The sequence below is a fragment of the Chaetura pelagica genome, unplaced genomic scaffold, assembly GCF_000747805.2.
Source record: "Chaetura pelagica isolate M959 unplaced genomic scaffold, ChaPel_1.0 scaffold8, whole genome shotgun sequence".
NCBI classification, from domain to species: domain Eukaryota; kingdom Metazoa; phylum Chordata; class Aves; order Apodiformes; family Apodidae; genus Chaetura; species Chaetura pelagica.
Window position 1 is genome coordinate 2,269,373 of NW_009954544.1, and position 13,557 is coordinate 2,282,929.

At 37.5% G+C, this 13,557-nt stretch overlaps 2 protein-coding genes across 2 annotated transcripts in view; one reads left to right on the plus strand and one right to left on the minus strand.

Annotated features, from left to right (window-relative positions):
• Nucleotides 1-821: 821 nt before the first annotated feature.
• SPDYA (speedy/RINGO cell cycle regulator family member A) lies at nt 822-7,705 on the plus strand. Its single transcript, XM_010005001.1, has 6 exons — nt 822-1,050; nt 2,092-2,150; nt 2,403-2,488; nt 4,072-4,243; nt 5,849-6,143; nt 7,608-7,705. The coding sequence occupies exons 1-6, from the start codon at nt 822-824 to the stop codon at nt 7,703-7,705; spliced, it is 939 nt and encodes a 312-aa protein (XP_010003303.1).
• A 241-nt stretch (nt 7,706-7,946) lies between these two features.
• The window catches only part of TRMT61B (tRNA methyltransferase 61 homolog B (S. cerevisiae)), an 8,505-nt gene continuing 2,894 nt past the window's right edge, over nt 7,947-13,557 (minus strand). The window contains 5 exon segments of the mRNA XM_010005002.1: nt 7,947-7,990; nt 8,165-8,245; nt 8,869-9,098; nt 9,516-9,607; nt 10,747-10,937. Coding sequence (XP_010003304.1) covers nt 7,947-7,990; nt 8,165-8,245; nt 8,869-9,098; nt 9,516-9,607; nt 10,747-10,937 — 638 coding nt within the window.

The following is a 13,557-nucleotide window of genomic DNA, read 5'->3' on the forward strand; positions in this document are numbered from 1 at the left end:
CGGAGGGGCCTCGTCTCACCCGCACCTGAGGGGCTTGGTTGGTTGTGTGGCCGCCAGCGAGGGGCTGAAGAGCCGGGCAGGTGCTGTGGGCGGCCTCGGGCAGCCCCGTGCGCTGTGCGGGGAGCTGGGGAAGGAATAAAGGCGTTTGGTCCTGCCTGGAAACACCTCCCCTCAGGCTCCCGCTTGGTAGCTGCTCGGTCTTTATAGTTACAAACACCTCAGGTTTGTTTCCTTGGTTATGCCTTCAGGGTATGTCCTACTTGAGGGTAAGTTTTTATCCCCGGTGGCTACAGCCGAGCGTTTATACAAATTAGGAGCTCAAGACCGAAATTGCGTCCTTAACACGGCTTAGCGATGGTTCTGCTGCGTTCATTCCGCTGGTGTTCTTTTAAACGTAACACAGCCACAAATCGGGAGGGGGGAATGGTAGTTCTTTGGGAGATCTAATGAAGCGTGTGGGGCTTCCTTACTGGAATAAGGGATGTGACAACCAGCAGCCTTTCATGGAAAGGAGGTTGTGGGTTTTTTTTCCCCTCCTCCGTTCAAAATTTAAAAAAAAAAAAGGAAGATTGGAGGCTCCCTCCACTGAAAAAAGAGATTTATAAAATCAGAACTAAATTAAAGGCACCTACATAGTTGGCTAAGGCACGAGACTTACTAGTGTTGATACAATTAATTTTTGTATCACCTGACAGACAAGCTCTACTGAAATGCTTCATCTGAACAAAAGGAGTAGAAAGAACTGCTAAAACTGACTTTTTTTTTTTTTAATTTTCATTTAATTTCTTCTTCTTTTTTGACAGGATCCTTTACTCACCAAGATGAGGCACAATCTGGTGTGTCCCACATCTCCCACTGTCACTGTTCCTGTAAAATTGAGTACATCCAGATCACATCACCAAAAAAGCCTTCTTAGGCTAAAGCGGCCTGCTTTTAAAGACCATGAAGAGAATGGTGAAAAAAAGATTCCTAGTCATAAATATAAATGTCCAAAGGGGCCATGTCTAGTTATTCAGCGTCAGGAAATGACAGCTTTCTTTAAATTATTTGGTAGGTTAATAATGACAGATAATTAAAATGTATTGACTGAACAGTAGAAAACTATTAAGCAAATGTTTTCAAAACTCAATTATGTTGGGAGTTCTTTTTATATAGATACTAGTGGCCATGTCTTTGTCTAAGTGTATTTTGTTGCTGTATTTTAGTGTATATTTAATGCTCAAGTTAAAGATGCAAGGGCTACCAAACTGATTGAAAATACCTTGAAAATACAAATGAGACAAAGGTGGTATGATACTTCCTTTTATGGTAATGCCCCTTTCCTTTCTGTTTTCTCTTATATTTTATCAAATACATGTAAACCAATATACATCTTCTTTTATACAAGGCTTAAAAATGCTGGACTCCCATTTTTATAAATGTTACTTATGGTGGGAATAACCATTAAGGGGAAGAAGAGGAATGGGAAGAAAATCTGAGCAGTTGTAGCATCTCTCTTGCATTTTTGTCTCTCATTTCAAGTTTTGCATTTGCTTTAGTGAAAAGATTCAGTAATAGTGGAAGATGACACTTGGTTGTGATATGAACCTTAAGTATAGAAGTGTATCAGAGGGAGTTTGTGGTAATCCTGTTACAGTTCATGTTCACAGACTGTAATGCAGCACTGACCACAAATAATCAAGCAAGTGTTGCCTTATAAAGGCAGTCAGGTAACCAAGGTGCAGAGATCTCAACACTCTGAAATTCATCAGAAATAATGGTATGTGATTAGATGGAACCACTTAGTGCAGGAAGAAGTCAGATAAATAGAAAAAAATACTGGTGATTTTTCACTTTAACTACTACTGAGAATTAATGAAATACAGTCACTAGATTTTCCACCTTGCTTTTCTGGTAGTTTGTCTTCTTTTGATGCTTCAGGTTTTTTTAGTATCTCTTTTCTCCTGTCAGTTTCTCTGTTCTCTACTGGCGGGTCTAGCTTCTTTACTTTTATTTGCTCCAATAAAAGGACCATCTGTTATTTATTTACAAATACTTTCTAACACAAAACAATTTTGGTGTTTGAAATGCTACAGCTTGCTTTTGTTGCAGATGATGATCTAATCCAAGACTTCCTTTGGATGGACTCTTGCTGTAAAATTGCAGACAAGGCAAGTCTATTTCCTTCTTAGTTAATAGAACATACATTGAGTGAAAAATCTGCCCTTAATTACTTGATACGGTAATGCACATATAAACTATATTTTCTTCCTAATGTGTTCATGCTTCGAGAAATTAAATTTCTGCTTTCATCATTGACAGAAATGATAAAAATATCTTGGTGCAAGATAAATGTGTGAAACATTTTAGAAAATAATATACTGAAATAATATATTGATACTTCATTTTACATTTTAAAACAGTATCTCTTGGCAATGACTTTCGTTTATTTCAAGAGGGCTAACTTCACAATAAATGAGTATACCAGAATCAATTTCTTTGTCTCTCTGTAAGTACTTTTAAATTACCTGGTTATATTTGCATAAACTTTGCATTGTTTTATTCGTTTGTTTACACCACTGATAATTATGAGAATTATTTGATGTGTGTGTAGTTATTTGGGTTCTATATGAAGTATAGAAACATAATCTACATACTATATATATATACATATATATATATATATATAGTGCTGATTCAACGTTCTTCCTTTGATGACCCACCTGGGTGGAACAAGCTTGAGCAGCAGTGAGGGGATGCTAGTGTTGGGGCAGTGATACATAGCGTGGCAGTCTGCCTACTGAACTAAATCTGGCAACTGTTTTAAGCATTACAAGAAATATATGCAGGGCGATACATGGCCACATACACGTCTCACACTTCCTGTTAGAAGACACTGTATCTTTGATAGCCTTTAAATAATTTGTACCAAAATGTTTCATCATAATGCCCACCTTGGGGGTAATGTTTCATTAAAGTTTCTGTTAACATGGTTTAAGTCAACTGTGAAAATGTTGGTAGAGAATTCATAAGAATTTTCTGAACAGTTCTAAAACTTCTCTGCTTTGGAACAGAGGTGCAACCACTAATCAGTTTTTACCAAGCCTATATGTAATCTCTCCATATTTGGCTGTACCTACAAAGGATTCAGCATTTTCTTTCATAGTGTTATGGTGCTCAGCTAATCTTTTCCCATAATAGTTTTCCTCAGATGCTCTGATTCATGCACTAGTGTGGGAGAAAGGTGTTTGTTCCTTCTCCCATGAGTGGTATTCTGGGTAGTGTCCACAAAGCATGGAGGAGGAAAGTGTCTGACTCCACACTGAAGGAAGAAAAGCCAGGCCAGAAAAAAAAGAGATTAGAAAGGGACAAAGGGTCTGGTGAGACAGGGACTAGAGGGAATATGTGGGTAATTAGCAGAAAGTGAGAAAATTGGGGAGGGGTTTAAACATAAAAAAAATCTCAGGTATGATTTACAGGAGTTTAGTACTGGGTGGATCCAGAGGAAATAAATATTTGCCTGTTGTCTGAGAAGACAGGCCAGATCCAAAAGTAGCATGTAGTGAAGGAAGGAAGAAATATGGACAGAAAATAATTTAAGGTTTTCATTTATACATGAAACTAGACCTATATTTTAGTTGTTTGCTGCTAATATAATGTGAGTGATATAATTTTCCAAGAATAGTTAAAATCCATGAAAAAAATGTAAAGTTTAAGATTTCACAAAATAGTTTTAAGCTTCATTTAGAGAATCAGTCAGAAACTGCTCATTTTAGTACAAGGGTATCTTGCCAGTTTGGTGAAGGCTGTCCAGATATGTTGGTTCTTGCATATCCTCTCATTTATGAAACTGAAGGGTAAAGCAATTGCAGTAATAGCTTAAGTTAAGTTTGCATTTACCCAAAGTTACATACGTAACTTTCTGAGTATGAAAACACTGTACTCCAGAGGGAAGGCTGTTTTTTTCTACTGTTTTTCCTACACTACTGGGAAAAAGAACTACTTCAATATTATGCCTTTTAATGTTAGAAATCATACTAATACAGTGAGTTAAGATTGAACGTTTGCAGACACAAACATATGTATTTGAAGGTATCTGGCAAATACAATTGAAGAAGATGATGAAGAATCAAAGTATGACGTTTTCCCATGGGCCTTGGGAAAAGCCTGGAGAAAAATCTTCCCTGATTTCCTAAAGTTAAGAGATCGACTGTGGAGTAGAATGGACTACAGGGCTATTGTAAGCAGACGCTGCTGTGAAGAGGTAGGGAAGGTTTTCATATTGTAGATACTGAAACTACAAAAATTAATACCAAGTAGCAAGCTAGCTCTGTACGAATAATTTCCTCCCAGAAGTGTGTAGACAAGCCATGGGAAAGAAAAAAAGCAGTTAAAATTGAATGGTCCATGTATTGTCCATGACTTTTTTTTTCTTCTGCATTTAAAATACATTATTTGAAACTGCTTTTAAGATAAACTAAGATATTTTACATTGCACAACTGTTGAAGCTTTTATTGACTGGAATCTTTCTGCTTTGCATAAATATTTTTATTTAAAATTTACCATGTTTTTTTTCCACTTCATTGACTTTAGAAATAGTTCTGTGTTTGCTTCACAAATTACAAGTTTGTACATGAGTAAAACCTTCAAATAAAAATCCCAGCATGTCACGTGAGATTTTAACCCCTTCAAAATTAAAAATACAACTTCAGTTGACTTTTTAAGGTAATGTTTTTTCACTGCATTTACAAAAGTTCACAAGGACACACCTTTAACGTTCTCTACTATTAATGCAGTATTACAACCTACATTTTTCAAATGTATTAGGAGGGAAAAAGACACTTTTCAGATGGAATGTATCTGTCTGGAAAAGACCAGTCATGTTCCAAAACCATTATGTTTACTACAGCTGGTGGAAAAGAAAATCTCATTTACTCTAGAATCCCATGTCTGGGGGTGGGACTGGGTGCTTATGGGAAAAGTACTAGGAACAAGGGAAGTGCAGAATGCTTTTCACAGCACACCCTCCCAGCTTCCAGCTGTCACCAGTTCAGTGACATTGTGAACCACAAGATCCATCTAGTTTGTTTAGCAGTTAGTAAAAGACACCATCTTCAGTGCAATATACAAACCATGAGCTGGTATTTGTGATGATTCACATTAATATTGTTGCTGGAGCCTGTTGCTGGAGCATGTCCAGAGGACACCAAGCTGGTGAAAGGTCTAGAGAGTAAGTCCTATGAGGAGAGGCTGAGGGAACTGGGATTGTTTAGTTTGAAGAAGAGCAGGCAGAGGGGAGACCTCATTGCTCTCTACAGCTACCTGAAAGGAGGTTGTAGGGAGGTGGGAGTTGGCCTCTTTAGGGAATAATGACAACACATGAGGAAATGGCCTGCAGCTGCACCAGGGAAGGTTTAGGCTGGATATGAGAAAGAATTTCTTTACCAAAAGAGTTGTTGGACAGTGGAACAGGCTGCCCAGGGAGGTGGTGGAGTCACAATTCCTGGAAATATTTAAAAGAAATGCAGATATAGTGCTTAGGGACATGATTTGAGATCTGAACAGGTAAATTAGGTTGTGGTAGGGCAATTTAGATTATGGTTAGACTTGATGATCTTCAAGGTCCCTTCCAACCAGCATGATTCTATGAATACACAAAGCTGCAAACTGCTGTTTCCGCATCTGATTCATAATAGTTCCCCTTCTTGTGCCTAAGGTAACAAACCGTCTAGTGAGATAGAAGATCGTAGGCAACACCCACTGCAGCTATGCAGTATTAATCCTCTGCCACACATGAATTCGATCCCTTTTTTTCAGCTGTATGTCCTGTTATTTGTATGGTTTCTGATTCATGGCTGGTTCTGATAGGTGATGGCTATTGCTCCAACACATTTTGCATGGCAGCGAGAACGTTCTGTACACCACAGCGGAGCTGTAAGAAACTACCACAATGCTCAAGTTCAGCTGCACCAAGGACCTAATGCTACTCCTACAGACTGCCTGCTTTGTGGTAAGAAGGGAAGATTTGTACGACTAGGATTATCACCATCCTCCTCCTCATCTGCTAGCACTCTGGAGATGGAACTACCTTCAGTCCAGAATTTGAAGGACACTTTTACAACTGAAAAAATGCTCATCAAATCTCCTTTGTATTATGCCCAAGGTATGGTTTAATAGTGCACATAATTTTCAATTAGCTTAGGCAACTGAAGCCATATTTGCCCTTCAGACTACTGAAGGGAATACTGTGTCCTTGGTGTGACAAGACACAATCTCTCTGTGAGCAAACACCCCTACTACAAATGCAGTTACTTTGGCAGGACTGTGCTTTTAGTGCCATAGTTTCATTTTCACATCTTGTCTCTTGACTTCCTGGAAATATCAACTGTTTTATGTTCAAAGTCTGTTCAAATTACCTATATCTACTGTGGTATGGGTCACATTCCAGTCTATGTATGTATTTATTACTCTTTTTCCACTATAAATTAAATTGAGACTCCTATTTTAAACACTAAGGATTGGCTAGAAGAAAGGGTAAAAATACTGGTGTGTTGTCACAAGAGTTAAGTGTGTGTGTTACATGAGGTAAAGTGCTTTCTTGAGAGCACTGCTTTTAGAAAGGGCAGGCTGCTCAGTTGCTGTCATCGGTTTCGACATATTTTAAATCACAATTCACACTTTCATTCAAGTGTTTCTCAATTGTTGACAGAGTTGATACAAATTTCCTTTTAAGACTGGTTGTGAATATTATTTTAGGTAACTGAACCTTTGCATGTTAATCTATTAAAAATAGCACCTTGAGCCTTTGTATGAGAAGCCTCCATTACATACAGCAGCTATGGGGCAAACGCTTGTTTAATTTATTAAGATATTATATTATTGAGATGTAAACTTTCTGGTGGAGCTGTAGAGGGCCTCAGCTCCTTAAAGATACTTCACGGGCTTAGCCACTACAGACTTCTTAGTATATTTGTTTATTGCAGGGTTAGAGTTATTTATAGCTTTATTTTTTTATTTGCGTATGTTCTCATTAATATAAACATTTTTACTGTTATAGTAGAATTGTGCTTTTGACAGTTTCAGTACAACTGTGATTCTCAAGGGAGCCCTCAACTTTGACAAATTTGGCATTTGAATCTTCCTTGAGATACAGAACAAGTCAGGTGTCTGCACCATGTCACTCAATACATTTAACATGTTAAACATCACCATGTGCTTATATGGAGTCTTATGTGAGACTATGGAAGACTTAATTTTAAATCTAGTTTTACTTCAGAGATCTTGCTTCGTCAGAAAAGAATGTGTTTGTTTTGACCACTTGAGAATGTTTTATATACAGTAAAGTTCACCAATAACTAGGCAAATTTCAGCACAAGTGCTGGAAGTGAACCAAAGCTATACATGTCAGCAACTGGTCTTTTTCTTAAAATAAGCACAGCTCTATCAAGCACACATTCAGTCCGTTTCAGTTTCTCTTCCAGCTGTGCTTTAAGAACGCTGATCTTAAAGGGGCGACAGCCACCAGATAGTAGCCAGTGAAGTCAGAACCTGCTTCATTTGCATTTCAAAGGGCAGACTTTGATCCATTATTTCCTTACCAATTATTTTTTCTCCTTATTTCTGGCAGACTGTCAGAGCCTGTCCAGCAAAAGGAGACGAGGTAGCATCTTGAACCAAGACAAATCCATGGACTGGTTTACAAGCAATGAAGAATACTCCCAGTGAGATAGAGGCAGATAACTGTGCTTTGTGGAAGAATCTGTGTTGCATCACAACACTATACCTGATGATTCTGTTAAAACTTTTCCCTTTAAACAGTTAGTAGGATTTCTAACTTTATACCCAGTAGAAAAATCAAACCTGCTATTACTTAAGTTATACAACTTGCAAAACACAGCAGCTACTTTGTAACATTTTATTTTATTCTGATACAATGCTTAAATTGGCAGCTAACATCTCAGCAGCCTCAAGAAAGAAGTGGTCCAAACTTTCTCAGCTTGGTAAGGAATGCTAATTAAAAAACAAAACAAGTTACTACTTCAGTATTTCAATATACAATTACTAGTTTATTATTATAAGTTCTAGGATTTCATTATATAGTAACATGTCAAATGCTGGTACAAAAAAAAAGGTTTTAAAACCCACTAAACATGTAAGATAAAAAACATTTTCCAAATGTCTCACCTGAATGAGCCTCCTGCTGGTAAGATGGTCTAGCAACGTAAGGCACGGAGGAGTATGTTTCAGCATCATTAGAAAGTGATTCTGTGAGAAGTAATTTTTAAAAATTCTTTCCAAGAATTTTAATACATACATGCAGACTACACTTGCCAATGCGCATGGGATATTTTTCCCTGACGTTATTTTAATTTTCGCTTCTGTTGAAGTAATTTGTTGTCACCTATCACTACATTCAGACCTCTTTGCTTTACTATGGATTTTGCAAATCTGTACTAGTATGAGGCATTTTTTTGGGGCTTGCCAGAACAGCAGGACTAAAAACCAGAGCACCCTGATAACATTTCTTCTGTGGTATCCTTAAGCCCTTCAGGGTCCTCTAAAACAGCTACAGGACTAGTATAGAAGGCTGAATTTTAGTAAAAAATAAAAATTTGAAAACAGTAGTGGAAGAGCAGTCATTCTTTATTTGCAGATTGCAATTTATTTTCTATTTAGTCTAGTTTAATAGACATTTAAACTTAAATAACCATTAATATATACTTTTTCAAACCTGACAAGGTCTAGGCTGTCCAGAAGTTTGTCTAATCTTCACAACAATCTCAGCTGACCTAAGAAAAAAACCTGCCTCTTCCTACAAACTTTACCTTCATGATACTTTGCATTATCGAACTGCAGTTATACAATCTCGTCAGCAATAACATTCTTACCATTGTATTCTCCGAGAACTACTTGATCCTCAATGTGGCTTTCTTTGTATTCCTTTTGAAGTGGTTCTTCAGTATTTTCTTCAGTCTCCACCATTTTGTTTGAATTGCAATTCTTAATTTTAGCAGGGAGTACCAACCAATTTCTATGAGTTACCTCAATGATCTTTTCACACAAAAAAGGGAGCCTGCAGGTCCGTATTCTGTCTAAAAGGCCAATAACCTGTGTGATGCTTTTGAAGAAATACAAAGGATAAAGCAGTGTTTAGAAACTCAGATCATACGGTTAAGCCTCAATTCTGCCTTCCTAACATTCTTTACCTTTGATGAAACACAAGCCCTTTGATTTTAAGGTAAAGGAGCTAGCAACCTGACTACTGAACTGGAAAACAGTACAGTTATTTTGAGGATGTCTTAAGTGAAAACTTCTGCTGACCATAATGAGAACATTTGCAAAGTAAAGGCCAAAGGATTGAGCCAGATTAAATTATACTGAGTGCCATGGCTAAAACCAAAAATATTACATGGGAGAAAAAATGTTATTAAACACTTTCTTAATGCTGGATGCATATTTTAGAAGATTTTTTTTATTTTGTAACAATGTTAGGCCACGCCTGAATAATGCACAAGTGCCAGAAGTAAATACTTACTTTGCTAAATACACAGCACAGACACCACCCTGTTTCAGGCTTGGGTGTACAACAGGCAGAGCAGACTGTGGGTTAAGCATATCCAGAACTATCTGCAAGGGAAAGATACATATGTTTTTTCTAGTAACTATTTATACATCTATTAATTTTTCCCATAACAACGACTGAAAAACAAATGTCTATCTATGAAAAACGAATGCATACAAGAAGAGTATGTAATCACAAACCAGTTTCATTACTGCCTTTCAAAACCTTAAGAGAAACCTGAGGTCCACACATTTACAAAACAAAGTTCTTGCTACTTCCAATTGTGTTTTTATTAAAACAGCAAGTAGTGTTTCACCAATGCAGAAGTCCTGTGTTAATGTTAAAACTCTTCCTAATTAAATTCCATAACGTAAACACTAAGGAATACTTTTGGAAGTATTTACTAATTTTCAAATGTAAAAAAAGCAAATGTTCAAGTGCATCTTTATCATTAAAAGATCACACTACAATCTCAATGTCTAACTTGCTGTTTATTTCAAGATTTAGAAAACCCGTCTTTGGCAATTTATCCATCCTCTGCTAGAAAACAATTCAAACTGTACAACAAATATCTGAACCTTCCTGTAGATTAGTACTTCTAAAATTTAAGAAAATTATATTTTTATGCTATATATTTTCTTTCTCTGCTCAAACTGTTTAACACAATTGTTTGTTTAAAGCATTAAGGTAAGTAGTTTGTCTGGTCTACATGGACGAATGGCTAACATCTAGCCGTTTTCCCCAGCACACCTCCCTTTACGAAGACAAGAGAGAAAGGAAGAGCATTCCTTGTTCTAACTCATTCCTTGTTCTAACTGCATTCTATATAGCTGGTAGAATTTATATTTTCAGTAAGATTATGTGTTTTTCTTATGCTTAATGTTTCAAATACATGCCTTAGATACAAAAATACTCCAAAATTCACTAAACTAATTTTGTCTTTGCCTACAAGACAGCAGTGATTAATTGTAGCATTTCTGTACTTCAGCTATATTGCTCTTTCATTTGGGAACCTGTAACTGAAACCTTGAAAATACTTCTAATCTGACAAAAAAAAAAATAATTACAATGTTTCTTCCAATGTATGAGGATTCAATTGTTTTTTCTCATGTTAAACTACATATGGGAATGTGAGTGTGAGCACTAGAGGCCTTAACTTATGTAGAAAAGTTAAATGTCAAATGGGGAGATTTCTTGGACTTACTGCGTCACATGTTAAAGATTTCATATCCTCAGCAGCTTTTGAAATGTCTTTAAGAATGAAATCCACGTTATCTGGCCACTCCTCCACATGTCCTATTTCCCATGCAGCACGCCAGTGCCTGTAATTTTTCTTAGCTAAATTATGATGATCGTCTCTGATTTCATAACTTATAACACGTCCTTTGGGCCCAACTGAAAACAAACAGAAGATACTAGACTTTCCCCTTCTGGTAATAAAGAATTTAGAAAAATAAAAAAGTAGCAGAGTAAAGAACAGAAATACATCTTTACATCTCAGCTTCACTTCAGGAAATTACCAGTTACAGTTTCTTTTTTCTTTACATTTAAAATAAATTTATGCAGATAAAGTGCTGTGTTAGTTCCTTCTGGGTCTGAAATCCATCAATGAACAGATGAAGTAAAGCATAGTTCTAGTGTTACCAATTGTTCCTAAGATGTTCTGAAGTAACTCCTGCAGCAAAAGACAACCTGAGCATCTGTGCCACTATCAATCTCTGATTCTCTTGCTACAGCTACTAGAGGTACGAGCTGAGAAAACTGCCGCATTGGTCACTACTCACAGGTGCTATAAAGCTGATGGACAGCGACGGCTTCTGCTGCTAATAAGGTTTGAAATAGCTGGCTTTAAATTTTTGCTAAAGTTTGCTGTTTTCCAGGCATGATTCTTTCTCCACCTGTCCCTTCTTAGGGTTGAGGAATGGTTAAGAAAACCTTCACCCTTGCTCACTGAGCTCAGGCCCTTAAACAAGCTTTTAAGTGTATTCTGTGATTTACATAGGCTTGTGTTATTTTCCTGTTGTTTTCCTATGTCATCCCACTACAAATCCATTCAGAACACTGACAAAAAAAGGGATAGGTTTCCCAGCAGTGCCACCCTGATCTAGCTCACCCTGGATCAGAGGCCAGAGCCAACGCATAACAAGTGAAGGCTTCAGCAGTGTCACGTGTGACCATCTTAAACATTTGTAGAACGGCATCACCAATTTTTTATTACTCAAGATTATAAGCTTGCAACTATTGGAAGAATAAAATTGTTCACATTGGTGCTCTGCTCATTCAAAAAATTTCCTACATTTTCAGACTGACTTCTGGAAAAACAAGGACAACTAGTTAAATCAGGTACATGTCTTCCAAATCCAAAGATCTTAAAAGTCATGGCAAATGCCACATGCTTAATACAGTCTTAACTTTGTCATGTTGCATGTCAATAGTTTCTGGGAAAGATTAAAGTAATAATGGAAAATAAAACATGAGAGCAAAACGAAGAGAGGAGATTAATGACATCTGTTAAATAAATAAGAATTTCAGAAATTAAATGCTTCCATGGACCTTGGTAATGCATCCACTACATTTAAATTCCAGCATTTACCAGTGTTTTCTTTGTTGGGTTTTCACCGTATAAAATGATGGCAAAATTAGTCACCATTAGGAAATAGCACATCAAATCTGTATTTTTCTTGGTCAGCACCAAACTGTGTTAAGCTGTGACTAACACTGCCCATATTTGTTGCTGATGTAAGTTCAGTAAACTTGAAAAAGCAATATAATCTTGTACCTTTTCCCGTCTCTCCTCAAGGCAGAACTGAACTGGCACACAAGAACTTTCTTCCCATGGATGGGGTTAACAGCCTGGCAATACTAAGGATTTTGCTGACTTAGCATGATTACAGCTAAGTGAAAGTGGTCAGAGGAACCTATTGGACAAGACTGGAAAAGGAGAGGAATAATTAGTAAGTCCAGGTGTGGTGGTAAGAAATAGCCACAGTGGACTGAATATTCAAGCAGAAAGTAATTTGCTGTGTTTAGCACAAACTAACTCTTGCTTTAGCCAACCTCAGGTCTTCAATCTCTTTCTTAGGATTTAGGGTCTGCATGTAAAGGAGGATGGGAAAAGCTAGTGACTCTTATTTTCCCTCTTCCCAAATGCATCTCTGGAAATAGAGGTGCTGACTTTCATCTTCTGTTTTGTCATCCTCTAGCTCCCATGGCAGCATTGGCTGGTTTGAGGATAATGCCACACGATCTTCACAATCCCATTAAGGAAATATGAAAAAACCCTAGTGTACTGGAGAAAGATGATCAAAAGAAATAAGGAATAGCAGTAGGAGATAGAAAGTGGTGGGGTGGGAGCAGAAGTGCAACTGCTGACCTCAAAACCTGGGCCCAATGTATATCACGACCACTTGCAGCTGAGTGATCTTGGGGCAATATTTAATTAAAATCATCATTAAAATGCGCATTTCAACTGAATTATTATGCCAGGCAGAGATTGCTGCAGCTAAACCAAAGTACTAAGAAGAACAAACTGCTCTGTTTGTCTCAGTAGAGGAGCCTACAGGTTCCCTTTGCTGCTGCTTACATATCCTCACCAATTTTAAGCTCCTACCATTTACTGAGTGTAACCATTCCTAGCTCCTCACGGTGTCCCCATCCGTATGACCTGGCATCTAAGACCAGGGCTGGAGTAATGGCACTCGTGACACGCTTGCCAAAAACTAAAACTCCTCAGAAAAACTCAGGCTTCTATAAAGCCTTATTGTTATCCCAGAACACGTGCCAAGGGACAGCAGATATAGAGAACAGCTACATGGTAGAGTTTTCTCAACTGGTTTGCTGTCCTAGACTCTAAGGTTATTGAATGGACTTGAACAAAGAGAGTGGCTGATTTGTTGTTTGTCCCCATGCGAGAGTGTAAGAGGAAGCACCACCTTCCACAGATACTTAGCTGGGAGAAAGGTTTTCTGTCAGGAGCTGCTGAATGATTCAGAATAGGACAACAAAAGCAGCAGGA

Excerpts from the sequence above, each read along its gene's own strand:
- SPDYA (XM_010005001.1), top strand. The coding sequence starts at position 822 with ATGAGGCACAATCTGGTGTGTCCCACATCTCCCACTGTCACTGTTCCT. Across the intron at positions 1,051-2,091 it reads AGCTTTCTTTAAATTATTTG|ATGATGATCTAATCCAAGAC; the intron begins GTAGGTTAATAA and ends CTTTTGTTGCAG. Across the intron at positions 2,489-4,071 it reads ATCAATTTCTTTGTCTCTCT|GTATCTGGCAAATACAATTG; the intron begins GTAAGTACTTTT and ends ATGTATTTGAAG.